Source organism: Pyrus communis, chromosome 4, assembly GCF_041283825.1.
Source record: "Pyrus communis isolate YQ-2024b chromosome 4, ASM4128382v1, whole genome shotgun sequence".
In the NCBI taxonomy this organism is placed as follows: Eukaryota; Viridiplantae; Streptophyta; class Magnoliopsida; order Rosales; family Rosaceae; genus Pyrus; species Pyrus communis.
This window is the reverse complement of record NC_142568.1, coordinates 4298394-4317738: the sequence shown is the minus strand read 5'-3', so window position 1 is coordinate 4317738 and position 19345 is coordinate 4298394. Positions and strand designations below refer to the sequence as shown.

The 19345-nt window shown below is 37.5% G+C and overlaps 1 protein-coding gene across 2 annotated transcripts; it reads right to left on the bottom strand.

Annotated features, from left to right (window-relative positions):
• Positions 1-145: 145 nt before the first annotated feature.
• LOC137723342 (uncharacterized) lies at positions 146-11409 on the bottom strand. Of its 2 annotated transcripts, XM_088692374.1 has the most exons (4): positions 11165-11305; positions 9720-9941; positions 1732-5669; positions 146-811 (listed from the first exon to the last, which is right to left on the bottom strand). In XM_088692374.1, exon 3 carries the CDS (start codon positions 5629-5631, stop codon positions 1771-1773), a length of 3861 nt encoding a protein of 1286 aa, XP_088548500.1. In that variant the 5' UTR covers positions 5632-5669; positions 9720-9941; positions 11165-11305; the 3' UTR covers positions 146-811; positions 1732-1770. The 2 variants fall into 2 exon arrangements, with proteins under 2 accessions (XP_088548500.1, XP_068318612.2); XM_068462511.2 differs by lacking the exon at positions 9720-9941 and having other exon boundaries at positions 11165-11409.
• Between the last annotated feature and the right edge of the window lie 7936 nt (positions 11410-19345).

Below are 19345 nucleotides of genomic sequence, written 5' to 3'. Positions count from 1 at the left end.
CGGAACAGAAAAACTATTAATTGTTTGATTCAGTACGATTCCATTTAAATTTATTATTAAACTCATACAATTTGGTTTACGCCGATTTCAATTCAGTTTATGCTGGTTTACGATTCCGAATACTAGATTAGAACGAAAATACTAGTTTCTTGGTTTCACAAGTTTGTGTTCCTACCTGAATTATGGGACGTAATATGGAAGCCAATCACCAGTATCCAAACATTGCATTTATGCTTCCCTGGCTACGAAACGCTTAGTACAATCATTTCCAGTACAATCGAATAATAAAGTATTTGAAGCAACGGTAAGAATAGCTCTATCCTAAATATGCTATCAGAAATCGATAATCCCACACTAGTGATAGCATCAGCAACAAAGGACATTAATTGGATTTTCGGGATACTGAGAGTACACACGTCTCCAGAAGGACTAATTCTTGGGGGTGAGGCTGCCGTATGCGGCAGCGAACTCACAAAGAGAGTCCTACCATCTAACTATTGACAGCCAACGTCAGCGTCACCAGCTTCAATCCAAAGCACAATAACCAGCTTTATTGAACTCAAGACTCAAGACCTGTACGTGTGATTACTAGGTCCATGAAGCCAACCACAAGCTATTCGAATCCGCCTCCGAATGCCCATCCTTCTCGACTTCTCTCTCGCCCTTTCGTTTTTCGGATCAAAATTGTTTGAAATGTAAATCTTGCACCATGCCATGAGCCCTTGGCCCTTGAAAAAAATACTGTTGTCAATGCAAGCTCCTCGTCCGCAGATGTTTCAATATTCACCCAGCAACTTACCAACACTTTAACCTGCAAGTTAATCATACATGCTCTGTTAGAAATTAGAGTGCACGACATTAACTAGTAAAAAATGAAACAAAAATGCACATTGAGTATTAGCAAACTCTCATATACCAGATTATAACCATCTGAAACAATAGAACAAAAGCTGCATTGTCACACAACAATTTAACAAAAATATAACTTTCCCATGCGTTTACAGAATCAATCCTTTTTTTTTCTTCGCACTTGTCAGCACCAAATGTCCTTGGTTTCGAACTACTATACTTTACTACTGATTTACGTCTTCTTCAAAGCATAACAGAAGCAGGTCACAGTGACCCCATTATTTTGAAGACGAATCCTCCATTTTGTTTTTTTTATTGTACAAGCGACAGGAATGCAACATATGCAACCTTGGACTGATGATACAACTATGTTGTTCAGTAGGAACTGAATCCTAGATTCAACCATTTGTACCGCCATGCTACAAAGACGATGGTGAAAAGTATTTGGCTTGCCACTAGATAAGGCACATATGATTGTACTATGTTCAGAGATGATGCAGAATTATTAATAAGTGCAATAATAATATATGATCACATGATACAAATGACTAGTTCTTTAGGTAAAAAAAAAGAAAGAAAAACAAACTATTAATTTAGTTGTATGTTCAGTTTGAAGGGCAAGACCCACAGGCCACACAAATGCACACACGGAACACGTACACACAGAATTACATTTAGATGCATGTGTGAGTAGCTGCATACAAAATGGAAGGCAGGAATCGACGAAGAATATAAAAATAAACATGGGATTAAGAAATCACCTCTTTTGAGTAACCATAAACACATACACATGAAATTACATTTGCATACATGTGCAAGTAGATGTATACAAAAGAGAAGGTAGGAATCTAAGAATGTAAAAACATGTGAGCAAGAAATCACCTTTTTTGAGTAACCCAAAATTCTCCTCTCAAGTCTGCCTCAGTACAGCCTGCCAGTACAGTCCGGTGAACCACAACAGCAACTCTTCTTCTTTATATTGCCATTGGAATCATAAACCGAATCTATCGTATAATTGTAATGGTAAGTCAACTCTTGCATCGGGGGAATGTCTTCAGCGGCAAAGAACATAATGTGAGGAATTCTATTTTCATTGTGATCATAGAGAACATCTTGGGCATAAAGATTAGGGGAACAACTATGGTTAATAAATCTTCCCACATTTCCATACTTTGCTGCATCAATGGTGAATCTACCATCGTACACAACTTCAAATGAACTTGACAGCGCATCGGGCATGAGGGTTGAAAGTTCATCCCAAAGATTATTGTCATTGTAGTTATTCCCAATATCAAACAGATACTCATCATAACCAATTCTTTCTTCAGCTTTCTCCTCTTCAAGAAGCTCTCCCATATACTCACATATAAAACTTCCCGAAGGAATGTAATTTAGTGATCTCAATCCCCAACCCCTTGATTCTGTTTTAAAAATTTGAAGCTGAAATTTGATACCATGCTGACTAACTCTATTATAACAAGACGGAGGGCACTTGCAAGAAGGACCACACTCATACACAAGGGGCTTTACTTCAACAATAGCACCATCAAAGTTATACGGGATCTCACCTCCGTTCTGAACTGCACAAGAACATTTCTCAGAATCTGAGCATTCAACAATACAGCTGCAACCCTTGAGAGGAATTGGACGGCACCAATCAGGATACAGCATGCTAGTTATGTATACAAATGTTGGAGGTTTCTCATCATCTATGGTATTCACAGCGGAAATAGGAATTAACTCTTTCCCTAGCGAAATATCGTCAATGCAGAGACCTTCCTGAACTTGAATTATTTTGGACTTCTTCACTTCTTTCCGAGCAAGCTCTTGGTCTCGAATTTTGTCCAGTTGAAACTTGAAAACAAGCTTACCATGAGACCCCAATTCCTGCCAACGTTTCTTTACCAAATATAGTCCATCATATACGTACGTCTTACTCTTTCCATCTGAGGATTCAGAACCACGAATCACTCTAACAGGATTCTTTTCATGCAGACTATTCTCCAAAGCAAGGTTTCCCCGTTCAAGCTTCTGATCTTCGGGTTCCTTATAAGTCTTCATCACATTTCCTCCTTGGCCTGTATAAATCAAGGAATTTGAATCATTCAAATCATCAGCATAGCCACCAGATGCAATGATACTAGTTGCAAGGATCTTGCCACAATGATTCACATAATCTATACCACCCTGAGGCAGCCGATGAAGGCCAACAATAGTAAGTTCCACTCGGTTATGAAACTCATCACCAACTTCAATTCCCGGGACAGCTCCAATGTGTTTGCCCATATTTACATATTTTCCTTTATCCTTGAGGATCTTTAAAGCTGAATAATCAATTTTTTGGCGAGAAATTCCTCCTTCCTTTGACTTACCTTCTTCCTCCCGCAAGAGCTTCCTACAAAGAGCCTGGAACAGACGCAATGTCTCCTTCACCATGTGTCGGTTGACAATTGCATTGTTCTCATGATTTTTACTAGTTGTACTACTAGGACTAAACAGATGAGGGGATACATCTGAATAACATGATCTTGGAGTCACATGAAGATCCTCAGGGTCATGCTCGAGAGAATACTCCTCATCCCAGAACAGACTTGTACCTTGATAAGCACTCTTTCGTGCTTTACGAAAAATCTTCTTTACAGACTTTCTTCCAATGTCTGAGTCAACTTTTGTCAACACAGTATTGGATCCTTCTAGTTGGCATTTCAAATCAAGTGTGTTTTGTACACTTTCACTTGTACCACCTTTTGCTTTGTGCTTGGAGACCCTTTTTCCCTTCCTCCACGGACAATTAGATGCAGCCATCAAACCCAGCACAACCACTGTATCTGAAGTAAGTTCCGAACTTTCGAAATCTTCTTTGTGCAATTGGTTATTATAATAAGATATTTCCAAACATGTTTCACCCAGGGTCTCCTTCGCTTGGTATACCACCATCTCCTTCCCCACTTTCTCCTCTGAATGTCCAACACCCCCCATGCCTTGGCATCCATTGCTTTCTTGAGAAGGTTTACTTTCACTTGCACCATCTTCTGGTTTACGCATGGAGACCTCTTTTCCCTTCCTCCATGGGCAGCTTGACGCAGCCATCAAACCCAGCACAACCACCCTATCCATAGTACGTTCTGAAATTCCAAGAACTTCTTTGTACAATTGGTTATGATAATAAGATACATCTATACATTTTTCACCTGGACTTTTCTTCACTTGGTATACCACCATCTCCTTCCCCACTTTCTCCTCTGAATGTCCAACACCCCCTGTGCCTTGGCATCCATTGCTTTCTTGAGAAGGTTTACTTTCACTTGCACCATCTTCTGGTTTACGCATGGAGACCTCTTTTCCCTTCCTCCATGGACAGTTTGACGCAGCCATCAAACCCAGCACAACCACCCTATCCATAGTACGTTCTGAAATTCCAAGAACTTCTTTGTGCAATTGGTTATGACAATAAGATACATCTATACATTCTTTACCCGGACTTTTCTTCGCTTGGTATACCACCATCTCCGTCCCCACTGTCTCCTCTGAAATTCCAATATCCCCCATGCCTTGGCATCCATTGCTTTGTTGAGAAGGTTTTCTTTCACTCATACCACCTTCTGATTTACGCTTAAAAACACCTTTTCCCTTCCTCCATGGACAATTTGACGCAGCCATCAAACCCAGCACAATCTCACTATTCGATGTAGGTTCGGAACGTACAAAATCTTCTTCGTGCAATTGGTTATTATAATAAGATACTTCCAGACATTTTTCACTCGTACTTTTCTCCTCTTGGTATACCTCCGTCTCGTCCTCCACTTTCTCCTCTGAATGCTCACCGTCCTTCGTGCGTAGACATCCGTTACTTTTTTGAGAAGGTTCAATGCATGTTTTTCTTGTACCTTCCAAAACCACGTTCATCTTCGAATTTACTTTATATTCATCTTCTCTCTCCATTTCTTGTACAACATGCCCATTGCAATTTGGTTGAACCTCGGATCCACTTATTTCTAATACATTCTCTACATATTCACTCTTGTGAAACTCTTCATCATGGATATCCTCGCATGTTTGCTTCACATTAGTCTTCACTGTGTTCAATGATGATGGTTCAACATGCATAAGCGATTTTTCTTGACCAAATTTCCTCGCTTCCAGGGAAGCATTTCTTCCACACAGAGGAGGTAAGTCACGAACAGCTGATATTTTTCTTCGAGGAGGATATTTTTTAACTGCAGTCTTCTCCAGAAGATTGCCTTTAGAAATAGAGATGGATCTGTCAGGTGGTGAACAAATATTTCTATCAGGCAGAACAGCAACTATCTCCTCCTCTGAAGCAGCAGCACCAAGCTGATGTTGGATCTTCAACGAATCATATATTTCATGCTCTAAGGCTGTTAAAGATTCAACTGTCTCCCCAGTACTAACAACGTTACCACTAATCAAAACAGTATCATCTACCTGACCAGTTGAGGGCATCAGATTTTCAGCACCACGTCCATCACCATTTTTACCCCCACTAACCAAACTTTCTGTCAGTGCAGTCAATAAAGTACCCACAGAAGCGGCCTCCTTATCAGGTCCCAAATTGCTTAACTGACCAAATCGTCCACACCCCGGGGGAAAATCACGAACAGCGGAGATTTTGCGCCTCTTTAACTTAGGTGACTGGGTACGGATAGAGCACTCCCCATTAGCCATGGGCATACCTACTAATCTTCCCTCAGAATGACTATCATTAACTGAAGCAATTCTTCTAGATGATTCCAAATATTGTAATGTCTCTACGATCCCCATTCCAACTCCGAAACCACTCTAATGAAATGCTCAAAAACCTAAACCACAGTAATCAAGAAAAACAGAATCGGTCGCAATGGTCCAATAAAGAAAGTAATTATCTACAAAATCCCAAGTACACACAATTATCACTCAAATATAACTTGCCTCGCTAGTGGAAAATATGCACTCAGTATAATGCATTACACCATGTGATGTAGATAAAGTATCCAGAATTTAGAATATGAAGTTCTAGTACACTAGAATATAATAAATTTTAGAAATAAGTAAGATTATTTGAGCATGCAACATTGCATTCAACTCAAGAAATGCATGTAGTGTGATGTATAAATGGTGTAAATTGTTTGAAACACAACACCAATGATTTTTTTTACTCCACAAATAGCTAGTTATACGTAGAGATAGTTTAGGTGGGAACCAAAATATAAAAGAGTCTCAGTACCAAAATAAAAGAGTACAACAACAACAAAGCCTTTTCCCACTAAGTGGGGTTGGCTGTATGAATCCTAGAATGCCATTGCGAACGGTTTTGTGCCACGTCTTCTGGTAGATCCAAGTACTCCAAGTCTTTTCTTAGAGTCTCTTCCAAAGTCTTCCTAGGTCTTCTTCTACCCCTTCGGCCCTGAACCTCTGTCTCGTAATCGCATCTAATGGTTTTCCTAAAAATGGCCGCCACTAGTATTACCATCTAATGGTTTTCCTCATCTCACCTTTCATGTTTTCCATCCCAATAAAACAACAATGGGGTATATACTCGAAATATTAATTCATTGGAATATTAAAATAAATACGGTGGAGTTTAAAATTCTAACTGTCGTTTGGAACTGCTTCTATATAAAACATCATTTTCATAGTACAAGCAAAATAACTACTCTAAACTGCGCTAAGGCGAGCGAAATGGTTTGAGAGGAAGACCCTATCTACCACCACATCAATCCACCATTTGCCTTCTATATAAAACATATTATATCATATCCGTCTTTGTTATAAGTGCTTTAACTAGAAACACCTTCAAGTTTTATTAAAAGTTTTTATGGCAATGATTTTATGCTCTTGCATAAAACCCAGGTCTAACCAGTTTGGACTGCTCGACCAAACATAAAAAGTAACTTATAATAATTTTTGGTTTTGTGGTTTTTAGTTTCTTTCATGTGCTTTTCCTTGTACATTTCTCCTACATCTCTCTCACCAATCACAATTCTTCCTCCACTCTTCTAAACCCTAGTACAAAAGTGAAAAACAACAACAACAACAAAGCCTTATCCCGCCACGTGAGGTTGGCTGTATGAATCTAGATGTGCTCGGTTTTGCACCAAGTCAACCATAACTACACCATATCAACTTAAGAATCCCATTTTCTTCACAAAAAACTAACCCCAGAAAACATGGACAGCAAAATAAGATACAATAGAGCCTCTCCAAACAACAAAACATTCATACATTCGATAATCTAGGTAACTTTCCAGCAGTTTTTTGGGTTCCAAAACCGAAATTCAAAGAACCGAATCTAATTTTCAGCCCAACAAACAAATGCAATTGCAGTTGAAACAACCAAGAAATGCATGTAGTTTAATATATATATATATGTATGTATGTATGTATATAAGGTGTAAATTGTTTGAAACACAACACCCATGATTTTTTTTTTACTCCAGAAATAGCTAGTTACACGTAGAGATAATTTAGGTGGGAACCCAAAATATAAAAGTCTCAGTACCAAAATAAAAGAGTACTCTGCTTAAATTCTCCCTTATAGATTTAAAAATGGAACGAATCTAATAGATTCTATCTTTATACTCAAAACAACATGGTCCCTGAAATTGTAAAAGACAGATAGATAGAATGCTATTGAACCAATCTGGCAGCAACTAAAAGTTAAAGAATCAAAATCAATGTAATTAAAGAAATGTAGTGGTTAAAGAAAAACTGACCGCAAAAGATAGTAAAGAGGTGAGAATTACCTATCAGCAAAAGTGAAGAGCCAGTTTAAGGACAAGGGAACTGTGAAACCAGACCGATAGAAACGCTATGTACAATTAACCAAATAAGCTCTTAATCAGCGGTAGATGGATTATGACCTGTGCAGATGTAATGCCCAAGATATAAAGTTTGGTCTCTGTGATGCAAACAAAGACTAAAAGAATCCACAACTATTGGAGCGGTAGATGAGTTGGACAGATTGAAGGTGCTTAGTAAGAATTCTGATTCGATGACAGATTAAAGATGTTTGGTTGGACGAAATCTGAACACTCTTGGAGTAACAAGATTAAAGATGAAAAGAATGGCAAGCAGTTTTCAGGGAAGAACAGATGATGGGTCCAATCAGTGTAGTTTTTAAACCCCCTAGCTGATCTTGTTTTTCAATAGACTCTGGTGTTATGCAAACAGTTGGGATGTTGATATGTGAATATGCTGAATAATTAACGAATGCAAAAATATTGTGAGGTTTGGCTAACTTTGCCTACGTCCTCCTGTGATCTCTTGGGAGAATCACTAGACTATGGAGAAAAAAGAATTGACTAGAAGAACTTGTTCAAATCCCTCTGCTAATCCCTGAAACTTTGCTCTAGGTCTCTCTACCACTCTTGGCTCCCTATCCTTGTGTGTCCTTGCTGTTTTATATGATGTTCTTGTTAATAAAAGGACTCCCAACAAGCCTATTTATAGTGCATAGGTCGTGGGTTATATGCCTTACCAGAATAGGATTCCAAAATCCTAATAGAATAAGAAAAGATAATTTAATTCCTAATCCTAAACTGATTTGGACTTGGATTACTGAGAAAAAAACTGATTTTCTAATTCTAATGGGAAATCCTGTGCGCACCTCTCCTTACCCAAAACCAATAATCTTTATAGGTGATTACGAGTTAACATAAACAAATAGAAAATAAAAAAACTTCAGAACCAAAATAATAAGTTACATGAGAAGAATGTGTAGACTCGGTAGAGAAATTCCTGAATAAAATTCTCAATTCTACAAATTTAAGCACGAAAAATGTATTTGCCCCGTCATAGACTTCAAAAATGAATAGGGTTTCACAGTTGTTGGTCTAGCCATGTAAACAGTTGGGGGATCTTGCAATGTAATTAGGACGAGAAGGACCTTTTCCATGAATTTTGAGTACCAATAAGATTCATCTATAAGCAAATCTTTTATTCGCAACTTGGAGTTGGTGGTGGTTCCCAATCTATTGATGAAAGCAGGTGGTGATTACATGTGATGGTTGCTTCCCATAGATTCTTTCTTATATGTCTACCTTTTAGCTTATTGTACACATTGTAAATGAAAGGCTTGGGGGTTAGGGTGTCGATATGAAACAGCTTCATCACATCCCACAAGAAAGAATTCAAGAACGAATTCCTATATAAACTACTGCTTCTCGGGTTGGCCAGTGATTTAATGCTTCTGCATAAAACAGAAAATTCTATTCTGTTTGGACTGCTTGACCATTTGATCCAAAAAATAAAAATGCAATCGGAAAAAGGTTTGTGTACAATAATCAAATACGAAACATAAAAAGTACCCCAATAGCCTGTTAATAAAAAGCTACATATCAGCATCATAGATCATATGAGATTCGTATGCTTTTTTATTCTCAGATCCCAAATAACCACTTAAAAATCCAATCTTTTTACCCGACAAAAAATAATCTTAGAAAGGACAATATAAAAAGTAGTATATAATAAGGACCCATTTGATGAGCTAGAGAAGAGTGGAGGAAGGACGGTGAGAGACAGTTTTTGGTTTCTCTAGTACAAAAATGAAAACCACAAACTAGAAACAAAATGGTCATCAAATAGGCCTTCAATTTAAGCACACAACGAATTATCAACTTCAGAATCCCATTTTCTGTCATAATAACTAACCCCAGAAATCATGGAAAACAGAATAAGATATAATGGAACCTCTCCAAACAACCTAACATTCATACATAGGATAATCTAGTAGCGGTTTCCAGTACTTTCTCTGGTATAGAAACAGAAACGGAAATTCAAAAAACCGAATCCAATTAACAGCTCAGTAAGCAAATGCAGTTGCAGTTAAAACAAGCAAATGAAAACATAATCATAAATCAGACCAAATTTACCTGAGTATCTTCAAGTATGAAAAGTTTCGAAGCGTCTGATTGAAATAGAAAATTCATATATTTATCAACGGGAATACGGGAGGACCAACAAACAAGTGATGCCTTTCTTTTTGTACTTCTAGGTGTCCACCGCTCTTAATAGTTGAAAAATGAAACCAAGATGGTATGATTTGTAAATTGATTGTGTTTCGAGGTCAAAATGGAGATTTGGAAATGTGTACACTGCAATAATGTTTGGACAACAGATTAGAGAGAGGTAATGACAAATGCAAAGCAAATGGTTTTGTACTTTGCAGTCAATCCATGAACCACGTTAAAAAGAAGGAAGGATTTTCAAGTAAAGAGGGAAGTGAACAAGGTGTCACTCACACCAGGCTTGCTCGATAGTCATGTTCTTTTTTCTTTTTCTATGGGAATTTCTTTTCTATCTATTATTATGGAGGAGTAAATCTGCTTATATAATACTTTTTTGAGGACCTACTTACATAATACAAAAAATGGCCGCCACTAGTATTACCGTCTAATGGTTTTCCTTATCTCACCTTTCATGTTTTCCATCCCAATAAAATAACTAAAAAACGATAATGGGGTATATTCGAAATATAACACATTGGAATATTTTAAAAAATACGGTGGAGTTTAAAAATCTAACTGTCATTTGGAACTGCTTCTATATAAAACATCATTTTCAAAGTACAAGCAATATAACTACTCTAAACTACACTTTGGCGAGCGAAATGGTTTGAGAGGGAGACCCTATCCACCACCACATCAATCCACCATTTGCCTTCTAAATAAAACATATTATATCATACCCGTCTTGTTATAAGTGCTTTAACTAGAAACACCTTAAAGTTTTATTAAAAGTTTAAGGTTGGCAATGATTTTATGCTCTTGCATAAAACCCAGGTCTAACCAGTTTGGACTGCTCAACGGAACATAAAAAGTAACTTATAATAAATTTTTGGTTTTGTGGTTTTTAGTTTTCATTTGTGTGCTTTTCCTTGTACATTTCTCCTACATCTCTCTCACCAATCACAATTCTTCCTCCACTCTTCGAAACCCTAGTACAAAAGTGAAAACCACCAACAACAACAAAGCCTTATCCCACCAAGTGAGATCGGCTATATGAATCCTAGATATGCTCGACTTTGCGCCAAGTCAACCATATCTACACCATATCAACTTAAAAATCCCATTTTCTTCATAAAAAATGGACCCCAGAAAACATGGAAAGTAGGATAAGATACTATACAGCCTTTCCAAACAACCTAACATTCATACATTCGATAATCTAGTAACATTTTCCAGTACATTTTCGGGATCCAATACTGAAATTCATAGAACCGAATCTAATTTACAGCCCAACAAACAAATGGAGTTACAGTTGCAGTTGCAGTTGAAACAAGCAGTGGAAAACATAATCATAATCCAGAGAAAATTACCTGAATATATTCCACCATGAACAGTTTCGGCGAGTCCCACTCGAATGGAAAACTCATATATCGACGGAAAATACGGGAGGACCAACAAGTAACCGATTCGTTTCATCTTATTCTGAGTGATCCGCCCGCTCTTAAAACTTGAACCGACGATGGCATGACTCGTAAATTGATAGCTGTTCGAGGTTGAAATCGAGATTTGAAAGCGACTATGCTTGGACTCTTCATTCACCGATGGGAGGTTTACGTAATTAAAATAAAAGGAATTTGATTAAGAAGAAATTCAGTTGAGGGGAATTGAAATAAAGATGAGTTTGAATCAGATTCATGTTGAAAATGTTTACTTAAATATTCAAGAATCGGAATAGGAATAAAATTAAGTTGTTTACTAATTCAGCTAAATCGGAATATAAATCATTATAATTACTAAATTGCCCTTATTTTTTTGTTTTTTGGTTTTTTGTTATTCTATATTTATGTCTAAAAACATTTTAATTAGACATTTTTATTTATTTAATTAAAGTAAAGTTAAAATGTCCATTATTGATTTTTTGTGTATAATTAGATTATAATCTAATTAAAAGCCAAAATCCTAGCCACATTCATCTTACTACCCTGCAGAAGAAAGAACCCAGAAACCTTCGAAGCTGTCAAGACCTTCCAATCCCGCAGAAGAAAGAACCCATAAATTCGAAGAAATTCGTTTGCTCATGCCTATTTCTTTCTCAGGGTTTGGTGTTATGGAATCAATTGGTGAGTTTTGGACGAAGTGATTCGACAGTCATATCAGGTAGTAGGGGTGAGGCGATTTGACGAATTTGAGTTGCAAAAGTTTTGTGCCCTGAGCATGGCATTGGTTTTGTAGTAGTGATGAAGAAGGGTGATGGAGAAGGGAGATGGAGAGGGAGAATGGTCGAGACTGAGATGGCTGGTGAAGGAGATGAAGGGCAATATTGGAATAATAAAAACCAAGTGAGGGCATAATTGATAAAAGAAGTCGATTCCGGATTCTCCACCAGTCCAGGAATTCAATTACCTCCCTTATCTAGGGAGTCCAATTCCTCAAAATGAGGAGTTGGATCCCTTAATGCGTGTAGACCCCACATGTATTTTGATTCCCGACGATTACGTAAACAAAAGTGTATCCCGTAATCAGAATCCAATTCTGTAAATTGATTCCGATTACGGATACATTAACGTGCCCTGAGTCACATCACGGACCACATTCAAATGGATTTTCAAGTGAAGAGGGAAGGATTTTCAAAAAGAAGAAAGGGAAAAAAGACCCAACAAACAGTAAAATTCCATATGTTTTTTTTGGATTTATCAGCACCCTAATTTTATTGGCAGTCCAAAATGTTATAGAAATTTTCCTAATACATTTGATATTATTTATACTAAGATCATTCACAATGATTGGATTAAATCTTAAATTTTAAGTAGTGAAACCCTCCAAAGCTTTTCTAAAAATTGTGCTAAAATAAGGGGTGGGAAGAAAATTTGGTTTGAGCTAGATTTTGCCCAAAATTTGAGCCAGGACTAAAGGGGTGGTCCATTCATGCACTTGAACGCTCGTGTCTTGTGCCCACCCTCAGCGCACTAACTCACAACGCACTAATCAACCCAACTAGCCAGCACACGACAAAGCTATAGCGGTTGGGACCCATTGTTGACAGCTTTGTCAAACACCTTTTCAGATCCTAATTGGTACTTCTTGATCGTTCAACTATTATGATATGGATGATCCAACGGTCCATATTCAAAAACAAAAAAAAAAAAAAATTTATAATCGCATTAAATCGAACAGTTGAGATTGATATGAGCAAATCTACTTGTAAAAAAATCCCAAAATTAAAACGGCTAAAAAAATTCTATAAATTATTTAAATTAAAATTCACCCAAAACCTTATCAATACTTATGTACATTGCTAAGGAGGTGGGGAATTGGTTAGGTCTCACAATGAACTAGCAATAATGTGGTTCAAAATTGTTTGAGACGAGAATCAAACCTAAGACCTCGAGAGTGAGTTAGGCCTCACAATGGGCTAGCAATAATATGGATCAAATTCGTCTTAGACGAGAATCGACACTTACAAATGAAAAAAAAAAATCATTAGATCGTAGTACTAAGTGACATGTATTTGTTTAAAATTCACAAAAATTAACTTTATTCATTCAATTCTCCCTTTTTTTTTTCCTCCTACCCGCTACCAAGCTATTTATTTTCATTTCCAAATTTTCATGATGTCAAAAGATCATATTAGAGAACCTAATTGGTCAAATGACAAAGATAAAAAGGAGTTGTGGTGAAAATCGTTGACAAGAATGGGTTGGTTGTGTTATTTTTCATTACTTATCGGAATTTAATTTTTAAGATTAAATGTTCATGAGTTGGGAATTATTACCTCAAAATGAGTTAGGTGCCAAGCACATGAGACTAAACCAAGGGGTAATGTGAAAAATTAAATAAGAAAATTGTAGCAATGATCTTTCAACTTTAACCCCAATTGGATGAATGTCCCTCAACTTTAACCCAATTGGAGCATTGGTTCCTCAACTTTAACCGAATTTTAGCAATGTTCTTCCAATGATACTCATTTTGAAGAAAGTTCTGCTGGAGCTGACGAAAAAAACCATAGTTGTACATTTTGGTGAGTTAAAGAACCAATGGTAACAGATTTTTAATTGGGAGAGCATTACTTCAATTAGATTAAAATTGCAGTACCATTATAACTTAAATGAGATAAACCGAACCAGTAAAAGCAATTACATTGTAACAGCAACATCGTCATCGTGTCGATGTTGAGATTTTGTTCGAACTGTTTAATTTGAGATGCAGATACCCTCCTTGGCAAGTCTCTTTGAATTGGCCGGTTTGGGATGCACAAAACAATAAGTTGGTGATGACTCAAGAGAAAAGTAAGGAAGCTTAATGCAGTTATTAGATGCACGTACAAAATAATAAGTAGGTATTTAACTAACTAACTTGTAGCTAATCGTGCTGACATGACAGTAAGTACCAGAAAGAAAAAACAAGATGAACCAGCTCCGGAGTTGAGCACAAACACAACAAAATCGTTTTCTAAATCCCATTGCAGCTGAGCAATATATAGCATCAAGGAATTATCCGAAGATCGCTTAACCGTAGCAAGAGCACTTTTGGGGAATAATATCTTTCTTTTTTATGTCCAGTAGTTCATTTTTATCCCTTTCTCTTTTATTACTTCTAGCTAGAACTGAATGCGGACAGCGTGGGAAAACATCTCGTAATGTATTTAACCAGCAAAGTTGCGGTGCTTCCAAATTCTCAAGTGATTTAGACCCTTTTGCACTTACATCTAATCATCATTCCGTTTGAAGATCAAAAGGAAGTTATACAAAACAAATGGTAATGGCTTCCTTAATTAATTTGGTTCAAACTTGTAACAAAGAAAGAAATAACATCCCTAAGTAAATATTATAAGTAAAATTAAGAACTGAATAAGCGTGATTTCAGTAAATGAATTGATAATACTTAACAAAATACACCAAATAGTTTTCAAATTCGGAGCAGAAGATGCTGGTAGCTAGCAAGCAAAGAAACAACTAAGAGAGAGATCAAGAAATTATGTCAAATAAGAGATGATGAATGCCAACGGATCATATAACATCAACCCAATGACAATGCCACGAAGTCCATGATGAGCAAGTGAGCAAATCAGTCCACAACAGCGAAAGCTTGAAACTTTTTGTCCGAGAAGGTTGCTTCCATGACATGGTGCGAGCCAATATCCCCACCATTCTCCAAGAAGGACTTCACCAAATTATTAGACCTTAGGCCATCGTCGCGGGGTACTGAATACAGATAAGGAGGACGAAGCAACAGAGCGTGGTTGTTTCCGGCAGCAACCGGAAAGAAGCGGAACTGATCAGTTTTCCTTGTTAGGCCGGCTGTTTATTTAGTTCACTCACAACACAAAAAGTCCCAAATTGGCCATCAATTCCCTTGCCCCGCCCATAATTATGTCCATATTACATAAAGCAAAGCAGTTTTTGAACTTGCCACCCTCCTTGTGCTTGTGCAGCAATGCATTCCACTGAAGCTCAGCTGCCTCCCCAACATTTGCATCGTGCAAATATCATATGATAAAGTGTGGAAGCAAAGCATCAGACTCTATGACGCAAAGCAGTTATTAATTGCTTCTCGATCGACTTTGCTTTCTGCAAGCTTGAACTTCAACGTTCCTCATTCGCTTGACGCCTCACAATTTCTGCAGTGTTTTTCTCCCTCTCTGTCATCCTCCTCCCAATTTGCTTTGGCTTAATGCCTTTTATAGGCGAACGGTGGAAACGGAAGTTGTGGTTAGTGGGTGAGTGCTACCACGTACTCTGCTCAGTGGGACATCCGTATAAAACCACCCACGTCTCCAATTGTGAAGGGATTTTACTATCCCACTTTATATATATATATATATATATAGGGATAAAAATCAACAGCCTCCATACTGTTTTCACCCCTTAAAAATAGGCACTTACAATCCCCACACATCTCCACGTCTACTCCACTTCTTTTATATTTTTATTTATTTATTTTTTCTTTGTGAAAATATAGGATTCACCAAGAGGATTTTAATAGACTTTATTAAGGGATAGATTTCAAAAGATTTTAATAGATTTTTGAATCCTATATGGATTTTGACAGATTTATATGGATTTTCATTATAGATTTCAATGGATTTGTGTAGATTTTGATTATGGATTTCATAAGATTTCTAAGCATCATCAAACCAATACAAACATGACCAAATCAACATAAATTGAATTTCTTTGAGATATTTCAGAAAGAAGTTAATTATCATCATCTCCAACATAGGCCCCTTGGTCTTTCAAGGCATTTTTCTTCTTCTTCTCATTCCCTCATCCACCACGCTGCAGCTTTTTCTGTCCTATTCTCCCACTAAAAAAAAAAAGCCCAAAAACCCTCTTGCGCTTTTTATCAAACACCTAGAGGACCCAATTCACCACAATTCACCACAACTAAACAAACCCCGCTGCTCTTTTTTCAAATACGCACCACCCACCAACCCAATTCACCTCTTCATCCAATTCCCAGAACCCAAGTCATAAAAATCAAATCTATGGATGGCAAGAGTTCCATAAGATTCTGTTACGACCCGCTATGGTTTGGGAGAATAGTGAGAGAGAAAGAAGGGAGTGATCAAACGTGAATAAGCTCCTAGGGGGTTGAGGTAAGATTCTTTTTTCTCTTGGTTATGTATATTTGTGCTCACAAATCCAACAAAATCCACAACTTAATGAAATATTGTCAAATCCTTGATTTTTTAATACACCTAGATTTATAAAAACTTAAAAATCCCTATCAAAATCTAAATTGACTATCCATATATTTGGATGTATTTTTAAAATCCTCTTAAATCTTAATTTGACTACAATATGATTTCAAAGTCCTTTACAATCCTCTTTTAAATTCTTGATTGACTACACTCTGATTTTAAAGTCTATTAAAATCTTGTGAAATCCCATCAAATCCTAATTTGACTACACCTCTTTAATCCACACCTTACCTTCGCAAGTTGAACTTGCCCTGACGCTTATAGTACTTCTGCAAGGGCGCCAAGAACTCCTTCCTCAGCTGCTCCCACTGATCATCCTCCTTTGATGATTGATTTGGTTGTTGCGATTGTGACACCAAAGGGAAAAGCCTCCTGGCACTGCTTTCGCACATCACAATGGCGAGGATGGCATGGGCGTCGGAGGGGAATGTGGTGAGGAAATAGTCTAGGGCCTCGGAAACGTAGAGATCAGCAAAAGCATCAACATCAATATGACGTATAACAAAATCATGCTCCTAAGAATCATCGTCATCATCAGTTAAATAATCAGACGGCTTGAGTTCCAGCTTGTTCTATTACATCTTTTGAATATCGGACTTGAGCTGGTCCACGAAAACATCCATAGCGCGGTCGTGCATCAACTTGTAATGCGGATCGCGATCGTATTTATGGTGGTGTTTCTCATCCATCTCCTCCCCCTCCGTCTCCTGTAATCTTACAGAAAGAGAAAGTTATAGATAATATGAACAACGGTATACAATCACCCGAAAGAGTCAAGGTCGTGCACGAGAGTTTTGGGGTGGTTGCGGTGGAGCCAAGACGTGGCCGAGGACAAGGCTTCTGGATAGAAGTTATTTGGGTTAATATTTAACATTGGGCTTTATGATAAGGAAGCCCAAAGACGCCAAAGCAAATGGAGACTTGCCCAAGCCCAATTGATAGGCCCAAAGCAAATTAGAAGTCATTTCAGCTAAGGCATAGACCATGTGTCTACGAATGAATGGATAGATGACAGAGACCAACTTACCACCAGCCAAAAAGCACTTTGCAAGGGCATGACAAGTAAATAGGTGATGACTCACTGTCCTCCAAAAGCCATCAGCCAGAAGCAAAGCCAAGACAGTCGGGCCAAATTGTCTATAAAAGGAGAAAGAGACACCAGAGACAAGCACACTCAAACAACCAATCAAAAGACATACAAACTCAGCACTTAAGCTAATTAGTACCCAGAAAGTGAATCTTATCCAGATTCAGTCATTTTTAGCTATATTTCCTTTAGGAAAAAGCCATCTTTTGTCTAGTGTAAAAACTCTGCTACCTTCCCTTAGTGTTGTAGTATTGATCCCTTGTGTAAAACCTATTTACTTTTCACCCCTCACTACATATAAACCTTTGTAAACACAAAAAAGAAGTGGCTGCAAGAAGTTCAACCTTGCCCGACAAGGTTAAATCTTGCCCGAATCTCTTTTGTTTACACTTATATGTAGTAGATCTGTCGTTTAATGTACTTTCCTGCATGTATTTAAGTCATTTTCAATTGTTTTCTACTTAAAAGTTTCATTTACATTCAAATCTGGTTAAGTTAATAAGCTTGGTTTCATTAAAGTAAATTGTGATAAAGGAAATAGTTGGAAGGGCCCTGAACCCCTTTCATTAAGAACTTAATGCAAACTTAACCCATCTGTGGGAATCCTTTGATAAACAAGAAATCTAAGTAACTTGGGGCGCAAGCAATAAACTTAAATCACGTTTATTCAACAATCTGTTATACAAAGATAGCAGTGGCACGCTCAGACCCTTGTTAGTTTTGATTGTGAGACTTAAGGCCTAAACCAAAGGCCTGACAAAGGCACATTTCAAACTAACTACAAACTTATCATGTAGGACACAAAGCAGCAAGAACTTGCCCGATAACCAACAAAGTGCCATTCTTTCGGGGAGCTGTGTGAGAGACCGGACCTAGAAATCCTGCCCAAACAGAAGTGATTTGTGGAGAGGTTTTAGATAAGCTTGAGGGTGGTGAGGGGGTTATGGGACCAGGTGACCAAGCGATCGGGCAATGTCAGTGCGGGAACTATGGGTCGCGGATGCTTGTGGTGGTGGTGGTGGTCGCACGTTGAAAAAGATATCGAGGCACGGGTCATTGTAGGAGGAGGAGGAAAAAGTCATAATCTAAGGCTCAGGGCGGCGTCGGCCGCCTTGGATGCAATTAATCTTCTTACGAGGTGGAATTGCAGAGGATGACCAACACCAACCACCCTTGTGGGTGAACAAGTTGAAGGAGAAGAAACAATGTTGGCTAATGTTGCTTTAGAACCTCCTAATTCTTCATATCTAATTCTCAAATTCAAATTATGTCTTTCTCTCTGTGGGGGTGAGAGTAGGAATTGTGGATCTTTATTTGTTGGAAAAGAAGAAGATATGAGAATATAAATTGAGTTTCGAAATTATGTGTGTCATATTCTCGTGCTTATTTATTCTTGCTCTCTAAGTAATACAATTTCAATATTTATCGAATCCTACAAATAATTTATTAGGATTTATACAACCACACTTCTAATAAAATTTGAACTGCAACAATCTTTGACTTTTTTAGATGAGAATTTTTTATTTTCCAAAGAGTGTGCGTAAGATAAGATAATGTTGGGTACATAAAGAAATAAAGAAAAGAGTGTTTGGTTAAGAAGAAAATTTTTCCTTTTTTGTTTGTTTGTAATTTTCTAGTTAGCAAGCTTATGCTGACAGCCTTTTCATTTTACAAAACCATTTAGTTCATAAATTCCGAACATTTTAAATGTCAGTTGTTCCATCAGGAGTAGCAATTTAGTGATATGATCTTTTTTTTTTTTTT

Coding starts and splice junctions, on each gene's coding strand:
- LOC137723342 (XM_068462511.2), bottom strand. CDS start 5,631: ATGGGGATCGTAGAGACATTACAATATTTGGAATCATCTAGAAGAATT.